At 45.8% G+C, this 17,666-nt stretch overlaps 1 protein-coding gene and 1 pseudogene across 4 annotated transcripts in view; both read left to right on the top strand.

Annotated features, from left to right (window-relative positions):
• March2 (membrane associated ring-CH-type finger 2) overlaps positions 1-14,990 on the top strand; it is a 35,006-nt gene extending 20,016 nt beyond the window's left edge. For 2 of the 4 annotated variants that reach the window (XM_008844569.3, XM_029569047.1), the window contains exons 3-5: positions 1,801-1,996; positions 6,655-6,864; positions 14,361-14,990. In XM_008844569.3, the coding sequence (XP_008842791.1) occupies positions 1,801-1,996; positions 6,655-6,864; positions 14,361-14,519 (565 nt within the window). In that variant the 3' untranslated portion in view covers positions 14,520-14,990. Of the gene's footprint in view, positions 1-1,800; positions 1,997-6,654; positions 6,865-14,346 lie in introns of all 4 variants that reach the window. The other 2 variants (XM_008844570.3, XM_017800996.2) reach the window with 2 other exon arrangements.
• On the top strand, positions 8,750-9,516 carry LOC103743319 (annotated as a pseudogene).
• Positions 14,991-17,666: the final 2,676 nt, after the last annotated feature.

Below are 17,666 nucleotides of genomic sequence, written 5' to 3' on the forward strand. Positions count from 1 at the left end.
GAAGTCTCCTAAGTCCTGGGATGACAGACCTGGGCCACCACCATGCCCCGGTTCTGAGGGCTGTGTTCCTGTTCCTTGGCTCTGCCTTTTCTTGTGCTTGACTGCACCACATGGAGACTAGGAGACTGCCAGCAGCTTCAGGCTTGCATTAATCTGGCTGTTTTGTTTTGGGGGTTGGGGTAGGGGATTCAGAAACTCTCATTGCCTCTGATTACATCATACAAACCTTTCTCCAAGATGGTCCTCACAACCTGGGGTGGGTAGTGTCCTGATTGGTCAGGACTGATGTCCCCAGCTCTGCCCTAGTCCTAGAGGACTGTATTAGTTACTTGTCTGCTTACTGTAACAAAATACCTGACAGAAGCAGCTTCAGAAAGGAGGGTTATTTTGTCTCACAGTTCCAGGTTACAGCCCATCATGGTGGGGAAGTTACAGCAGCAGCAGGAGTGTGAGGCATCTGGTCACTTCGCATCCAACGTTAGGAAAGGAGAGATGAGTGCTTGTACTCCTTTTTAAAATTTCCTTAGTGGGGCTGGAAAAATGGCTCAGTGGTTAAAAGCACTGGCTGCTCTTGCAGAGGACCTGGGTTCGATTCCCTGCAACCACATGACAGCTAACAATCATCTGTAACTCCCATTCAGGGGATCTGACCCCCTCTTCTGGCCTCTGCAGGCATTTCACAATACAGATGCACTTACATACATGCAGGCAAAACACTCACACACATAAAAAATAAGGGCTGGAGAGATAGCTCATCAATAAGAGCTGGCTGATCTAGCAGAAGACTTGGGTTTGGTTCCCAGCACCCACATGGCAGCTAACAACTGTCTGTAACTCCAGTTCCAGAAGATCTGATGCCCTCTTCCTGCTTCTGAGGGCACTGCATGGGTGCACTTACATACATGCAGGCAAAACGCTCATATACCTAAAATAAAATTTTTTTCTATGTATGTGTATGCACTGGTGCATGCATGTGGAGATCAGAACTTTCAGGAGTCAGTTCTCTCCTTCCACCCTATGGGTCCTGGGGATCGAATTCAGGTTGTCATGCTTGGCAGCAAGTACCTTTACTAGCTGAGCTGTCTCACTGACCCTGCTTTTCCCTCCCTTCCTCCCTCCCTCCCTCCCTCCCTCCCCCACTTCTCTCCCTTCATAGGATCAGTGCAAGGCACAGGAAGGCATTCCTAGGGTGTTTTCTTGCTTTCTTTGCCTAGTAGGAGGAAACTTGGTATATAAATTGTCCTTGAACTCACAGAGATCTGCCTGCCTCTGCCTTCTGAGTGCTGGGATTAAAGGCATGTACCACTTTTCTCCTCTTTATTCATCCCAAGACTCTTTCCCATAGAATGGTGCCACCCATGTTTAGGGTGGGTCTTCCCACTTCAGTTAACCAAATCTAGAAAATCCCACTCAGACATGTCCAGAGATTTGTTTCTAATGTGATTCTAGATCCTATCAAGTTGACAGACCATCACAAGGACCAAGAATTCAGAGTGGGTCTTTACTTAGGACAATCAAGATGGTATTGCAGGAAAAATGAGAGTATCAGGCAGGCAAGTGTACAAGGCTCACACTCTAGACTTAAAACATACCCTCAGTAGCCCTGTGGAAGGAGTTTGAAAAAGCTTCCAGAAGCAGAGGATATTTGGAGCTGGGCTGTTGCAGGATAACTGGGAGTTCACTACAGCAGCATGTAATTTAGTGACATGTAAGTGACAGTAAGCTTGTAACTTAGTAGTGACAAAGGTACATGCAGGAAGCCCCACCATCATTTCATTAATCTTATCTCTGTCTATCCAGTGACTGTCCCTTTTGCCGGATCTGCCATGAGGGAGCCAACGGGGAGAGCTTGCTGTCCCCTTGCGGCTGCACTGGCACACTGGGAGCTGTGCACAAGAGCTGCTTGGAGAAATGGCTGTCCTCTTCCAACACCAGCTACTGCGAGCTGTGCCACACGGAGTTTGCGGTGGAAAAGCGGCCCCGACCTCTCACAGAGGTATATGTGCTAGGGGGAGACCAGTTGTCCAGAGTGGGTTTTGGGGAGACTTAAGGAACAGGCAGGAGGTGTCCCTATAGGCAGGGGAAGCAGCTTGTCTAGAGCAAATCTGCCAATGGGTGTGGGGCCCTTGTCTGAGGTTGGAGAGTCTTTCTCCGTTTGTGTCTCTGTCTCTTATCTCTGTTTTAGTTTGTTCTTTTTCTTTTGTTTTTTGTTTTTGTGGATTTTTATTTATTTATTTATTTATTTATTTATTTATTTATTTTTGAGATAGTGCCTCCCTGTAGCCCTAACTGGCCTATAATTCCATATGTAGAAAGCCTAGCCTTGAACTCAGAGATCTCCTTGTCTCTGCCTCTGCCTCCTGAGTGATGGATTAAAGGCATATGCCACCATACCTGGCTTTTTATTTAAATATTAAAATTTTTATTTTAATTTTTATTTATGTGTCTATGTGTTTTGCCTTAATGTGAGTATACCCATGTCCTGCAAATGCCTGCAGAGACTGGAAGAGGGCGTTGGATCCCCAGGAACTGGGGTGAACCTGGGTCCTCTGGAGGAGCAGCCAGTACTTGTAACCTCTGAGCCATCGCTCCAAATCCTGTTCTTCTGTTTTTAAAATAGGGACTCATGTATCCCAGCCTGACCTCACACTAGCTATGTATCTGAGATTAGCCTTCAATTCCTGATCTTCTGGCCTCTACTTGCTGAGTGCTAGGATCACACCCATGCAATATCATATCCATTTTAAGCATTGCTGGGGATGGAACCCAGAGCCTCCTGCATGCTAGGCAAGTGCTCTGCCAACTCAGCCACATTTCCAGCTCCTGACAGTCTCTATCCACACCCTCACACCCCCACACCCCTGCTGTTTTTTGGAGACTGAATCTCACCATGTAGTCCTGATGAGCCAGATTGGCCTTGAATTTGCTACTCTCCTTCTGCCTCTGCCCCTGAACACTGGGATTACAAGCATGCACCACCTTGCCTGGGCTGCTTTTTTGTTTTTTAGAAATAGAATGTCAGGGGCTACAGAGATAGCTCGGCAGTTAAGAGTACTGGAAGCTCTTGCAGAGGACCTGGGTTCTGTTCCCAGCACCCACATGGCAGCTAACAACCATCTGCAACTCCAGTTCCTGGGGATTTGATGCCCTCTTCTGGCTTCCACAGGCATTGCATGACACGAATGCGAGCAAAACACACACACAAAATAAAAATTAATTGATTAAAAAAAATTTTTTTTAAAGAAAAGAAACTTGTTCACAAGCAGGCCCATAGGCCAACCTGATCTAAACAATCCCCCACTGAGACTCTCTTCACAGATTCTGTAAAGTTGACATTTAACAGTAACCATCACAGTAAAACATTGCAGGAGTGGGTATGTATGGGACAACACTTGGCGGGGCAAGACAGACCTTGGGAGCTGGGGAGGTAGCTCAGTGAGTATAACACCTGCCTTGCAAGCATGAGGACCTGAGTTCGAATCCTAAGAACCGATGTAAAGCCAGGCATGGTAGCTCATGTCTGCAGTTCAAGTGTTCCTACAGCAAAATGGGAGGTGGAAACAGGAGAATCTCTGGAAGCTTCTGGGCCTGCTAGTCTGGTGTGTGCAGCAGCAAACACTAAAAGACCCTCTCTTAAACAAGATGGAATGGGAGGACCTGATGGACACCCAGAGTTACCCTCTGACCTTTACTTGTGCCCTGCAGCGTTTAGTACACCAGTAGAGAGAGGGAGGGAAGTGGGGGGGGAGAGAGAGAGAGAGAGAGAGAGAGAGAGAGAGAGAGAAAGAGAGAGATATTTAATGTGAGGGAGGGGGCTAGAGAGCTGGCTCAGTGGTTAAGAGTACTCACTGCTCTTACAGAAGACTGGGGTTCAGTTCCAGCACCCACATGGTGGCTAACAACCATTTGTAACTCCAGTTCCAGGGGATCCAATGCCCTCTTTTGGTCTCTGTCAGTTTGCATGGACTTGGTGCACTTACATGCAGGCTAAACACTCATACACATAAAATTAAAATTTAAAAATATATTAAATTGAGAGAAAGGGGGGCCTTCACAGGAGGTGAATCCCCAAATTCATAAGTTGAGACCTAAAGGATTAAAAAGGAGTCAGGGATTCAGAGAGACTTGGGAAGGGCAGTCCTTGCAGAGGGCACAAGAGCAAAGGCCCGAAGAAGCTTAAATGGCTGGAGTAGGCAAGCTCAAAGAGGGGAGGGTGGTGCTGGAGAGCTGTCTCAGCTGTTAAAAGCATTGGCTGATCTTGCAGAGGACTGGGGTTCTGTTCCTAGCACCCACATGACTGCCTACACTGTCTGTAACTCCAGTTCCAGGGAATCTAGTACCCTCTTCTGGTCTCTTGCATATTGCGTGCATGTGGTGCACTTACATACATGTGGGCAAAATATTCATACATATAAAATAAAAATAAGTAAATAATTTTGGGGGGGTCTTTTTGAGACAGGGTCTCCCTGTAACCCCAACTGTCCTGGAACTCACTATGTAGACCAGGCTGGCCTTGAACTCAGAGATCCGCCTGCCTCTGCCTCCTGAGTGCTGGGATTAAAGGTGTGCACCACCACGCCCAGCATAAATAATGTTTTTAAAAAAGAAAAGGGGCTGGAAGTGTTCCTCAGTAGCAGAATGTTTGCCTCATGAAGCCCCAAGTTTAATCCCTAGAACCCAATAAGATGTGGTGGTACAAACCTGTAATCTCAGGACTTGGGATGGGGCACTGTGATCAGAAGTATAAGGTTATCTTTGGCTATATAGGGAGTTTGAAGCCAGACTGGGCTATATAAGATTCTGTCTTTAAAAAAAAAAAAAAGAAAAGATGGCTGGAGTTCAGAACCCCAGAACCCATGAAGGTGTCAGGTGGTGCATTTGCTGGCTGCTGTAATTCTAGCCTGGGAAGGTGGAGCAACCTAGCTAACAAGACTAGCCAAATGGGCAGGCTCTGACTTTGATTGAGAGAGCCTGTGTCAATGAATAAAAGAGAAGACAGCCAGGCGTGGTGGCGAACGTCTTTAATCCCAGCACTCGGGAGGCAGAGGCAGGTGGATCTCTGTGAGTTCAAGGCCAGCCTGGTCTACACAGTGAGTTCCAGGACAGCTGGGACTACAGGGAGACCTTGTCTCAAAAAGACAAAAGAAAAGAAAAGAAAAAAAGAGGGAAGACTGATTGAGGATCATTCCTGATATCCTTAGGCCTTGACGCACGGATACACATATGTGTGCGCGTGAGCACACACACAGACACACACGAATGTATACACACGCATGTGCACTCTCCCACGTGTGTCCACACATAGAAACAAGTGGGAAAGAGGGAGAAAGGAGAGCGACCTCAAAGTAGTGGGCGTGGCCACACCAGGTTTCGTGGGTCAAGCACATGGCCGGAGTGGGACAGCTGGGATTGCGACTGCGTGTTCCCAGGTGGCTTGCCACCCTGGCAGAGGAAGACTGACAACTGCAGGAGGACATCACTTGGGCTGAAGTACCAGGAGCAGCATCCAGTCCTGAAACCAGGATGTGCTGCCCAGCTGTCCCACCTGGGAACTGGGCTCCAAGAGGAACACTGGGAGGGAGGTCCAGGCTCTGCCTGAACCCTCTTCCTGTCCTGTCTATGTGACGGTTGGACGGTCCTCTAGGCCTACCTCAGGGCCTTTGCACCTGCTGATCCTGCAGTCTAGGGCGCTGTTTCCCTTTCTACCTAATCTGTGAGTTCTGACTGGTCTTTACTGCCCTAGCTGCTGTCCCCATTTTTTTTTTTGACAGGGCCTCTCTAATCCCAGTCCTAGAAGTCACTATATGGACCAGCCTGGCCTCAATCTCACAAGAGATCCATTTGCTTCTGCCTCTTGAGGACTGGGATTAAATGCTCATACCACCACACCCAGCAAAAAAAAAGTTTTTTTATTTCTTTTATTTATTTGTATGTGTGTGTGTGTGTGTGTGTGTGTGTGTGTGTGTGTGTGTGTGTGTGCATGTGCATGTGCCATGGTGCTTGTGTGGCAATCAGAGGACAGCTTTCAGGGAGTCAGTTCTCTCCTTCAACTATGTAGAGTCTGGGGATCAAATTCAGGTTGTCAGACTTGGCAGCAAGCCCCTTTATCTGCTTACCCATCTCACTGGCCCCTCATCCTTTATTTTATTTTATTTTTAAAATTTATTTATTTATGTGTATGGGTATTTTTGACCATTTATATGTAACTATATTCATGTCTGCAGTGCCTGCAGAGGGTGACAGATCCCCTGATGGTTGTTAGCTGTCATGAGGGTGCTGGGTCCTCTGTAAGAGCAGCCAATGCTCTTAACCACCGAGTCCATCTTTCCAGCCCCTTGTCCTTATTTTAAGGAGAATATTTAAATTACTATTGTGTGTTTATGATATGTGAGTGCAGATGGGTGTGTGCTACAGTGTGATTGTACTGTCGGTTTTACCTTTATGTGGACTCTGGGGACTGAACTCAGGTCATCAGGCTTGCATGACAAGTGCTTTACCAGCTGAGCCACTCTGCAGTCCATCCTACTCCATTTTATATCTCCCTCACTAGCCAGGGGAACAGGGACCCTTTCTGCCCTTGTTCCCTGGGGTTTTTGTGAGTCATGCCCATTTCTCTTGATTTATCTCCCCTTTCTCCCTGATCTGCCCCTACAGTGGCTGAAGGACCCCGGGCCTCGGAGCGAGAAGCGGACACTGTGCTGTGACATGGTGTGCTTTTTGTTCATCACACCACTGGCGGCCATCTCGGGCTGGTTGTGCCTGCGAGGGGCCCAGGACCATCTACGCCTGCATAGCCGGCTAGAGGCTGTGGGGCTCATCGCGCTCACCATCGCTCTCTTTACCATCTATGTCCTCTGGACACTGGTGAGTGACCACAGCCCAGAAGGGTGGGCTTAGCTGAATGTAGCCGGGCTGTCTGGGGGTGTGTGGCCTTAGGTGAGAGGGACCCCCCCTCAGCTCACTTGCATGTGAAGGATCTCCAGAGTGGGAGTGTGAAGGGAAGCCCTAGGTGTGAGCCTTTAAATTATTTTTTGTATGTGTATGAGTGTTTTGCCTGCTAGTGCACCTATGTGTGCAATGCCTGCAGAGGCCAGAAGAGGGCGTTGGATCTCCTGGAACTGAAGCTATAGGGAATTGTGAGCCACCATGTGGGTGTTGGGAACTGAATCCAGGTCATCTGTAAGAGCAGCCAGTGCTCTTGATCTCTGAGCCTCTGTCCAGCCTCCGGTATGGACCTTTCACTGCAAGATTATAAGGGTACCCAATCACCTGTCCTGAGTGATGGGTGAGCGTAGGAAGAAGGGGAAGGGATGAGTTAGAGGCTGAATAAGGAAGAGACTGGGAGAGAGGGAGAGGTGAGGGAAATTTGCAGGCATGGCGGTTCTCCACTTTGGAGGTAGAGGCAGGCAGATCTCTGTGAGTCCCAGTAAATACGCTTGAGTCTGACTGGTGGGAGGAAAGACCTGATTCCTACAGGTTGCCCTGTGTTCTTCCACATGGGTGCTGTGGCACATACCCCCTAATAAATAAAAAAAACATATGATTTTTAAATGTAATAAAAATATTAAAAACTTTTAAAATAAATTAGGGGGGCTGGAGAGATGGCTCATAGGTTAAGAGCACTGGCTGCTCTTGCAGAGGACCTGGTTTGGTTCTCAGCACCCACATGGTGGCTAACAACTATCTGTAACTCTAGTTACAGGGATCTGACGCCCTCTTCTGCCCTCTGTGGGCATTGCACACATAGGTGCACTAGCAGGCAAAACACTCATACATATAAAATACAATACAAATTAGGAGTACTATCTCTCCCTGTTGAACTATTGGCTACTGGTAGATTTGGAGAAAGGGAGTTGTGTTTTCATTTGTATGCCCACTGCTGCATCCATGGGGCTCTAATGGATAGTTTTCAACCCCTGGTCACACAGATGGCCCTGGATAAACTCATTGGGTCACAAAACAAAAAGGAATGAATGTGAGAAAGGGATTGGTATTTTTAGGGAAGAGGGGTTTCCTGGGGATAGGGATAAGAAAAGAGTAGTAGGTTAGGGTAATCAGAGTGCATTAAATGCATGTATGAAGTTGAGAAAGAGCAAAAAAATAATAATGTTTTTTAGCTAAGACCATGCAGCCCTGGCTGGCCTGGAACTCACTATGTAGACTAGGCTGGCCTCAAACTCACAGAGATCAGCCTGGGTCTGCCTCCTGAGTGCTGAGATTAAAGGTGTGTGTTACCATATCCAGTCCCCAAACAAATTTAATTAACAGAAAAGTAAGCTCTGTCTGTACAGTGCTTGCCTAGCAGGCCTGAAGCTCCAGGCTCCATCCCTAGGTTCCACCTCTAGAACCTACATAAAGGTGGAGGGAGAGAACTGACTCCCCAAAGCTGTCTTCTGGCCTCCACATGACTACCCCCCCACATAATAATAATAAATAATTTTAAAGTTAGTAAACAAAAACAAGCCAGGAAAGATTGTTAGAGGTATTGACTGAGAAACTGAAGTGTTGGGGGTTTAGCTCAGTGGTAGAGCACTTCCTGACATACGGAAGGCCTTAAGTTCCATCTCCAAGCACTGCAAGCAAACAGAAAATGAGACTGGAAGGGAACCCTATAAAAATGTACTTCTGCTAAGTGTGGTGGTGCACGCCTTTAATCCCAACACTCAGGAGGCAGAGGTAGGCAGATCTCTGTGAGATGGAAGCCAGCCTGGTTTACATAGGGAATTCAAGGCCAGCTGGGTCTACAGGGAGACTTTGTGTCAAAAGGACAAAACAAGTAAATGTACTTCTATGTTATGTGTCAGTGAAAAAAAATTTTTTTAACTAAAACATAGTTGGAGTTCAGCTTAACAGGTGAAGGTGATTGCCACCAAGGCTGATAACCTGCATTTGATCCCCAGGACCTACATGGTGGCCGAGAGAGCTGATTCCTACAGGTTATCCTCTGACCTCTACATGCACATCATGGCATGCACACACCCAACAATAGATGATAGATGACAGATAATAAATAAAAACCCTATAAGTTGATGCTGGGCTCTCGCCAGCCGCTGGCTGGAGCCGCTTACCTCTGAGACCTGGAGCGGCAGTGCTGAGAAGCGGTCACCATGCCTTTGGCTAGAGATTTACTACATCTGTCCTTGGAAGAGGAAAAGAAAAAACATAAAAAGAAACGGCTAGTTCAATGCCCAAGTTCTTATTTCATGGATGTAAAATGTCCAGGTTGCTACAAGATTACTACGGTTTTCAGCCATGCTCAGACAGTGGTTCTTTGTGTAGGCTGTTCAACAGTGTTGTGCCAGCCTACAGGAAAGGCCAGACTCACAGAAGGCTGTTCATTTAGAAGAAAGCAACACTAATGATCTCTACAACTTCCTGTGTTTGTGTTTTCTCACAGAAGGCTTAAGTTCAGTTATTCTACCAAGACCATATCATTATGTTTTATTTTGTAAGCTATAAATAGTAATCTCCTATTTTAGTGTCAATTTTTCAAAAAGTTTTAATTCTGGAAAGAAAAACCCCATAAATACTTGGAAGAGAAAGAAGAGAGAGAGGAAGCGAGGGGAAGGAGGGAGGGAGGGAGGGAGGGAGAGGGGGAAGGAGAGAGAGAGGAGAGAGAGAGGAGAGAGAGAGAGAGAGAGAGAGAGAGCAAACTGAGACAATGATTAGTAGTGAGAGAAACAAAGCGGTTAAGGTGAGGTGAGGTGGGGAACTGCTCCAGCATGAAAGTCAGAGAAAGTGCCTCACTCTCCTCAGATACAGCTACTGTGGTTCAGCTGTGGGACAGTCCCTACCTCAAGAATCAATTGTCAGGGATATGCATACAGATCAGTAGTAGAGTTCTGATATTTAGCATAGGAGAAACCCTTGGTTCTACCCTAGCAACACACACACAGAATTTTGCTTTTTTGAGACAGTGTCTTATGTAGCTCAGGCTGACCTCAAACTCTATATGTAGCTAAGGATATCCTTGAACTTTTTTTTTTTTTTTTTGTTTTTTTGAGACAGGGTCTCCCTGTAGTCCTAGCTGACCTAAACTCACTATGTAGACCAGGCTGGCCTTGAACTCACAAAGATCTGCCTGTCTCTGCCTCCCAAGTGCTGGGACCAAAGGCGTGCGCCCCCATGCCCAGTCCTTGAACTTCTTTTAAAAATATTTATTTATTGCCATGTGGGTGGCACATGCCTTTAGTCTGAGCACTCAGGAGGCAGAGGCAGGCAGATCTCTGTAAGATCAAGGCCAGCCTGGTCTACATAGTGAGTGCCAGGCCAGCTGAGGCTACAAGGAGAACCTATCTCAAAAAGACCCAAAAATATTTATTTATTTATTTTGTGTATGTATGTATGTATGTATGTATGTATGTATGTATGTTTATATGTTTATAACTGTTTTGCCTGTATGAATGTAAGTGCACCTGTATCATGCAATGCCTGCAGGGGCCAGAAGAGGGAATTGGATCCCCTGGAACTGGAGTTATGAAGAGTTCTTAGTCGCCATGTGGGTGCTGGGAACTGAACCCAAGTCCTCTGCAAGAGCAGCCAGTGCCCTTAACCAATGAACCATTTCTCCAGTCCCCACCTTAAACTTTTGATCCTCCTGATTCTCTTGCCTCCTGGGTGCTGGGATGACAGGCATGCACGACTACACACAGTCTTCTTTGGTTCTGGGGATCAAACCCAGGGCTTTGTGCATGCTAAGCAAGCACTCTATCAACTGAGCCACATCCCCAGTCCTGTTTTGCTTTTTGTTTGTTTTGTTTGTTTTTTGTCTTTTTTGAAACAGGGTCTCCTTATAGCCCTAGCTGGCCTGGAACTCGCTATGTAGCCCAGGATAGTCTCAAACTCACTGTCATCTTTGCCTCGACTTCCCAAGTGTTGGGATTACAGGCATGAGCCACCAAACATTGTTTAGCGCTGTCACAGGCATATTAAGTAAATATGTTCAGTGTTTTCACAGCAATCCAACTGTCTAAAGATACAATTCTCAGGTTGTATTCTCATCCTTAAGTGATACATTTTAAAAATATATTTTATTATTTTTATGTGTATGAGTGTATTGCCTGCATGTATGTGAGTGCACCTGAGTGACACATTTTTTAAACTTATTTTTATTTTATGTGTATGAGTGTTTTGCTTGGATGTGTTAAGTACACCATGCCATGCAATGCCCATGGAGGCCAGAAGAGGGCATCTGAGTCCCTGAAACTGGAGTTACTGGTGATTATTAGCCAGCTTGTGGGTACCTGGAACCAAACCCAGGTCCTCTGCAAGAACAGCCAGGGCTCTTAACCTCTGAGCTATCTCTCCAGCCCCAAGTAACACATATTCTTAAAAATATAAATTGCATGAAACAATATGTTCTGTTTTCCTGTTTGTTTGTTTCCACTTTGCTAGTGTCCTTTAATAAAAAGGCAGCCACCCAGAACATCCATAATTGTATGGGTGTACCTATTTGTTTAACCAATCCTTTTTGACATACTCTGGATTGGATTTTTTCCAATATGAGTGTTTTCCCCCCTCCCCGTTATGAATAGTACTTTTGGATTACTCCCTGTGAAATTCTGTCTCCCTTCCCTTCCCTTCCCTTCCCTTCCCTTCCCTCCCCTCCCCTCCTCTCCCGTCTTCCACGCTCAAACTCTTCTCCCCTCCCTCCCCTGCTCCCTGTTTTCTGTGTACACTGAGGCTACACTACAAGGGATGGAGGCAGGAATCACCGCAAAAAAAATCTCTCTCTGTCCTTCTCTTTCTCTCTTTCTCTCCTGCTGGGGATGGAACCCAGGGCTTTACACATAGTAGGCAAGTACTATACCATTGAGCTCCATCACCAACCCCTATTTTAAAAAGTTTAAATAGGGGCTGGAGAGATGGCTTAGAGGTTAAGCACAATGACTGTTCTTACAGAGGACCCAGATTCGATTCCTGATGATTATTAGCTGCACTCATGTGGCAGCTAACAACCATCTATAACTCCATTTCCAGGGGATCTGACACCCTCTTCTGGCCTCTTCGGCTTTGCATGACACAGTGCTCTTAAATACATGCAAGCAAAACACTCATATACATAAAATAAAATAATTAATTAAATATAAAAATAAATTAAAAAACTTAAATAGGGTTCTTGTGGAAGTCAGAGGACAACTTTCAGAAGTCTCTCCTTCCACCATGTGGGTCCTGGGCATTGAACTCAGGTAGTCAGGCTTGGCAGAAAGCTCCTTAACCTGCTGAGCCATCTCACTGTCCCCCTTCCTGCCTCCCCCCTTTGGCAACAGTATACCTTAGTCTACTTCATTTTGACAAGTGTGTAATAACATGTATAGAACCAACTTTTTTAGTATACTAGAGCTATTTCTAACCCCTGTGCTTGGTATGGAACCCAGGCCTTGATTATTCTTGATTATAGGCAAGCATTTTATCATGGAGCTAATCCCTGGCCCTTAGCATTTTATGTGTGTGTGTGATTCAAATGTGCACATATGCATGCATGTATGTGTGGAGGCCAGAGGTCATCAGATGGTTTTCTCAATTACTTTCCACTTTATTTATTTATTTATTGCTTTTTTTTTTTTTTGAGACATGGTCTCACTCTAGCCCTGGGTGGCCTGGAACTCACTATGTAGGCCAGGCTGGTGGTCTTGAACTCACAGAGATCTGCCTGCCTGTGCCCCCCAAGTGCTGAAGTTAAAGGTGTACGTCACCATGCCCAGACTCCACCTTAGTTTTTAGAATTCCAAAGAACTGTGATGAAGGCCAGAAACAGGCCTCAGGCTACCCCCAGGCTCAGTGCTTGTGGGTCTCCCTGAAATGACACTCTTACCTGGAGTCTCCCTCTTACATGTCCACAGCACACCATGTACCCTGGGCAGGACATGGGGACACCCTGTCTCAAAAAAGATTATCTATCTATCTATCTATCTATCTATCTATCTATCTATCTATCTATCTATCTATCATCTATCTACTCAAAAAAGATTATCTATCTAGCTATCTATCTATCATCTATCTATCTATCATCTATCATTTTTGCTTTATATGTATGAGTGTATTGCCTACATATGTGTAAGTGCACTTGTGTCGTGCAATGCCTGTGGAAGTGAGAAGGGGGCATTGGATTCCCTGGAACTGGAGTTATGAACCATTGTTTTCCACCATGTGGGTGCTGGGAACTGAACCCAGGTCCTCTGCAAAAGCAGCCAGTGCTCTTAACCACTGGGCCATCTCTCCAGTCCCTTATGTTTTTATTTTGAGACAGGGCCTTATTAGGTTGTCCAGTTGGGCTTTAAACTCTGTAGCCCTAATAGGCCTTAAACTTGTGATCCTCCTAAGTAGCAGGACTATAGGTCTGCACTACTAGCTGATACTAGAATAGTGGCATAATACTCCTGTCTATGCTTCCCACAGTGCTGGGTTATTTATTTTTATTTTATTTATTTATTTATTTTCTTTTTGTATGTATGAGTATTTTACCTGCTTGTAAATGCACCCCTGCGTGCAATGCCCATGGAGACCAGAAGAGGACATCAGATCCCCCTTGAACTGGAGTTAGAGATAGTTCTTAGCCATCATGTGGGTGCTAGGACTCAAACCCAGGTTCTCTACAAGAGCAACCAGTGCTCTTAACTGCTGAGCCATCTCTTCAGCCCCACACCCAGCTTTTTTTGTGGGTGTTGGGATTTGAACTTAAGCCCTCATGCTTTCATGGCAAGTGCTCTTAGCCACTGAGCCATCTCTTCGCCCTCTCAATACACCATTTTTTCATCCTCTCACTTATGCAGGGACATTTTGGTTGCTTCCAAGTTAGGCAATTGTGTGTGTGTGTGTGTGTGTGTGTGTGTGTGTGTGTGTGTGTGTGTGTGTGTGTGTGTGTGTGTGTGTGTGTGTGTGTGTTTGTGTTAAAACAGGATCTCCCTGTAGCCCCAGCTGGTCTGGAGCTCACTTTGTAGACTAGGCTGGCTTTGCTCTTGCAGAGCTCTTCCTACCTCTGCCTCCCAAGTGCTGAGTACATCACTGCCACAAACTGGGCATTTGCATGGATGCTTGACACTTAATCCCAAGACTGGTGGGACTCCATTCTCACCAAATGGCAGATGGAGAGGCCCTTACTCTCTGCTTGGGTTAGAAGTTGGAGGGTCCCTCACTCCAAATTGTTACAGAATATCCCCAAAGGGCTGAATGGGTATGTATATGCACAATCTACAAAAAAAAAAAAAAAAAAAAAAAAAAAAAAAAAAAAAATACTACTACCTGGATGTGGCTCTGCTTCCAGGTTTGGCCTGTGGCAGGCACATGCCAGGGCCCCTTTTCCTCCCCCTGGGTGGAGATCTGTCTCTACCTCCCCACCCACTGCAGGACTGCCCCTGCAGGTCTCTTTCCGATACCATTGCCAGCTGTACTCTGAGTGGAGAAGGACCAATCAGAAAGTACGCCTGAAGATTCGGGAAGCAGATGGCTCTGAGGACCCCCAGCACTCCCTGCTGGCTGCTGGACTCTTGAAAAAGGTGGCAGAAGAGACGCCTGTATGAAGGCCTCGCTGGCAGGGCCAAGTGGTAATGAAGAGGCCAGAGCTGGATGGCAGTGCCCTGGCATTTGGAAGGACTGAAGCTGCCCAACCTTTCATACCCAGCCACGATGCTTCCAAGGCCAAGAGCCACAGCAAGCAGAGCCTGTTCTGTGATCCTGTGTGAATAGATTTTCCAAAGTTCTTTTTTGTTTTGCACACTGTTGTACATGACAAGGACAGATGGACATGGACCGAGCTTCGGATAGACCGGGCACCCCCATCTGATTCTGAGACCTGTTTGGCACCTTCTTGGCCAGCAGCTATGGCTGGTTGTGTCAAGAGCACTATTGGGCTGGAAGGTTCCAGCAAGCTTCTTGCACTACTCTGCACCTGGCAGGCTCGCTTTCCTGGCACTCTCGACTTTATAAAATTGTACTGCATTTCAAAAGCCCACCCTGAATGAATAAAAGGAGCCCTTGCTGGATAAAGTGGACTTGTCAGTAACATTTCTAAGCTGCTCAAAGCCAGTGATTCTGTGAGGGTGAAAAGTAAAAACAACACTTGGCTTGTTTTAAGGGATCTCTTATGAAGCTTAGTTTCTTTTCCTGTTCCTGTGATAAAATATGCAGATAAAGCAACTTAATGGCTCCGGAGAGCTGGCTCAGTGGTTAACAGCACTGGCTACTCTTGCCAAGGACCTGGGTTCAGTTCCCAGTACCCACATGATGGCTAACAACCATCTTTAACTCCAGTTCCAGGGGATCTGACTCCCTCTTCTGACCTCTGTAGGCACTGTATGACATGGGTGCATTTACATACAGGCAAAGCACCCATAAACATAAAATTAAAAATAAATGTTTTTAAAAAGCAACTTAAATGATGGGCCGGGCATGGTGGCACACGCCTTTAATCCCAGCACTGGTGAGGCAGAGGTAGGTGGATCTCTGTGAGTTCAAGGCCAGCCTGGTCTACATAGTGAGTTCCAGGATGGCTGGGGCTACAAGGAGACCCTGTCTCAAAAAGACCAAAAAAAAAAAAAAAAAGCAACTTAAATGAGAAAGAGTTTATTTTAGCTCATAGTTCAAGGTACAAGTCCATCATGGTGGGGGAGTCAAGGCAGCAGGAGTTTGAAGCAGTTGGTCACATCATATCATGTCCACAATCTGGAAACAGATGAATGCAAACTCCTGCTCAGTCCCATTTCTTTTTCTTTTTTCTTTCTTTCTTTCTTTTATTTTATTTATTTTTATTTTATTTTATTTTATTTTATTTTATTTTATTCTATTTTTTGAGATAGGGTCTCCCTGTAGTCCCAGCTGGCCTGGAACTTGCTATGTGAACTAGGCTGGCCTTGAACTCACAGAGATCTGCCTGCTTCTGCCTCCCAAGTGCTGAGACTAAAGGCATGCACCATCATGCTTGGCTTCATTTTTCTTCATTTCTTTGCTTTTATTTTTTAAAGATTTTTATGTATTTTTATTTTATGTGTATAAGTGTTTTGCTTGCATGTATATAAGTCTACCACATGCATGCAATGCCCCCAGAAACCAGAAGAGGGTATCAGATCCGCAGGAACTGGAGTTATGGACAGTTGTTAGCCGCTATGTGGGTGCATGGATCTGAACCCTGGTCCTCTAGATGAACAGAGCAGCCTAAGTGCTCTTAACCTGGGTAGACACCTCTCTAGCCCACCCACTATTAAGATAGGTCTTCCCACATCAATTAAAGCAGTGAGGATAATCCCCCACAGGAATGCCTTCTGTAAAGTTGGCAGTTAACAGTAACCATCACAGAAACCTAAAGGAGAAGCAAAGATGAGTTTCAAATAGAGGGGAGAGCAGAGGCTGGGAAATGGTTCAGTGATTAAAGCACTTGCTGCACAAGCACAAGGATCAGAATTTCTGGTCTCTGGAATCCATGTAAATGTTGTATGTGCATGGTCGTCCTTGTAGTTCCAGGGCTCAAAGAAACAGCAGATCCCAGGCCCAAGCTGGCTAGCTGGATGAAGGGCAAGCTCTGGCATGCCTTTAATTCTAGCACTCAGAAGGCAGAGGCTGGCAGATTTCTGTGAGATTGAGGCCAGCCTGCTCTGCATAGTGAATTTCAGACCATCTGGGGCTACAGGGCGACCCTATCTCAAAAAGATAACACACAGGACTGGAGAGATGGCTCAGCGGTTAAGAACACTGATTGTTCTTGCAGAAGACCCGTGTTCGAATCCCAGCACCCACATGGCAGCTAACAACTGTTCGGTAACTCCAGTCCCAGGGGATCTGATAGCCTCTTCTGACCTCCGCAGGCATTGCATGACATGGGTGCACTTACCTACATGCATGCAATACATGCATACACATAAAAATAATAAAATTTTTAAAAAAGATACACACAAAATTTATTATTATTGTGGAGGAGGACACATGTGGAGGTCACAGGACAACCTTGTAGAATCACGTTTCTCCTTCTGCCATTATGTGGGTTCTAGGGACGGCACTCAGGTTGTCTCAGGTTTGCACAGTGAGTGTGCTTACCAACTAAGCCACCTCACTGGCCTGAACAGGGTTTATAATAAAGTGGTTTCTTTAGAAGATTTATTTTAATTTTTATTTCTCTATTTTAAAATTTTATGGGTGTTTTGCCTGCCTAAGTAGACCAGAAGAGGGTGTCAAGTCCTTTGGAACTGGAGTTAAGACAGTTGTTAGCTGCTACGCGGGTGCTGGGAAATGAACCCAGGACCTCTGGAAGAGCAGGAATGGTCTTAACCACTGAGCCATTGCTCCAGCACCAATAAATGAGTTTAAAATTTTTAATTTGGGGCTGGAGAGATGGCTCAGTGGTTAAGAACACTGGTTGTTCTTGCAGAAGGCCCGGGTTCAAATCCCAGCACCCACATGGCAGCTAACAACTGTCTGTAACTCCAGTTCCAAGGGATCCGACAGCCTCCAAGGGCATTGCACGACATGGGTGCACTTACCTATATGCAGGCAATATATTCATACACATAAAAAATAATAAATAAAAAATATATATATTTTTTAATTTAATTTTAAAAAATGTGTATATCTCTGTTTGTGTGTGCAATATCCATGGTCAGAAAAGGGCATTGGATCATCCCTGCAGTTTGAGTCATAGGCCATTGTGAGCTACCTGACATGGGTGCTGGGAACTGAAC

This window comes from Nannospalax galili, unplaced genomic scaffold (genome assembly GCF_000622305.1).
Source record: "Nannospalax galili isolate Female #2095 unplaced genomic scaffold, S.galili_v1.0 scaffold262, whole genome shotgun sequence".
NCBI lineage: Eukaryota > Metazoa > Chordata > Mammalia > Rodentia > Spalacidae > Nannospalax > Nannospalax galili.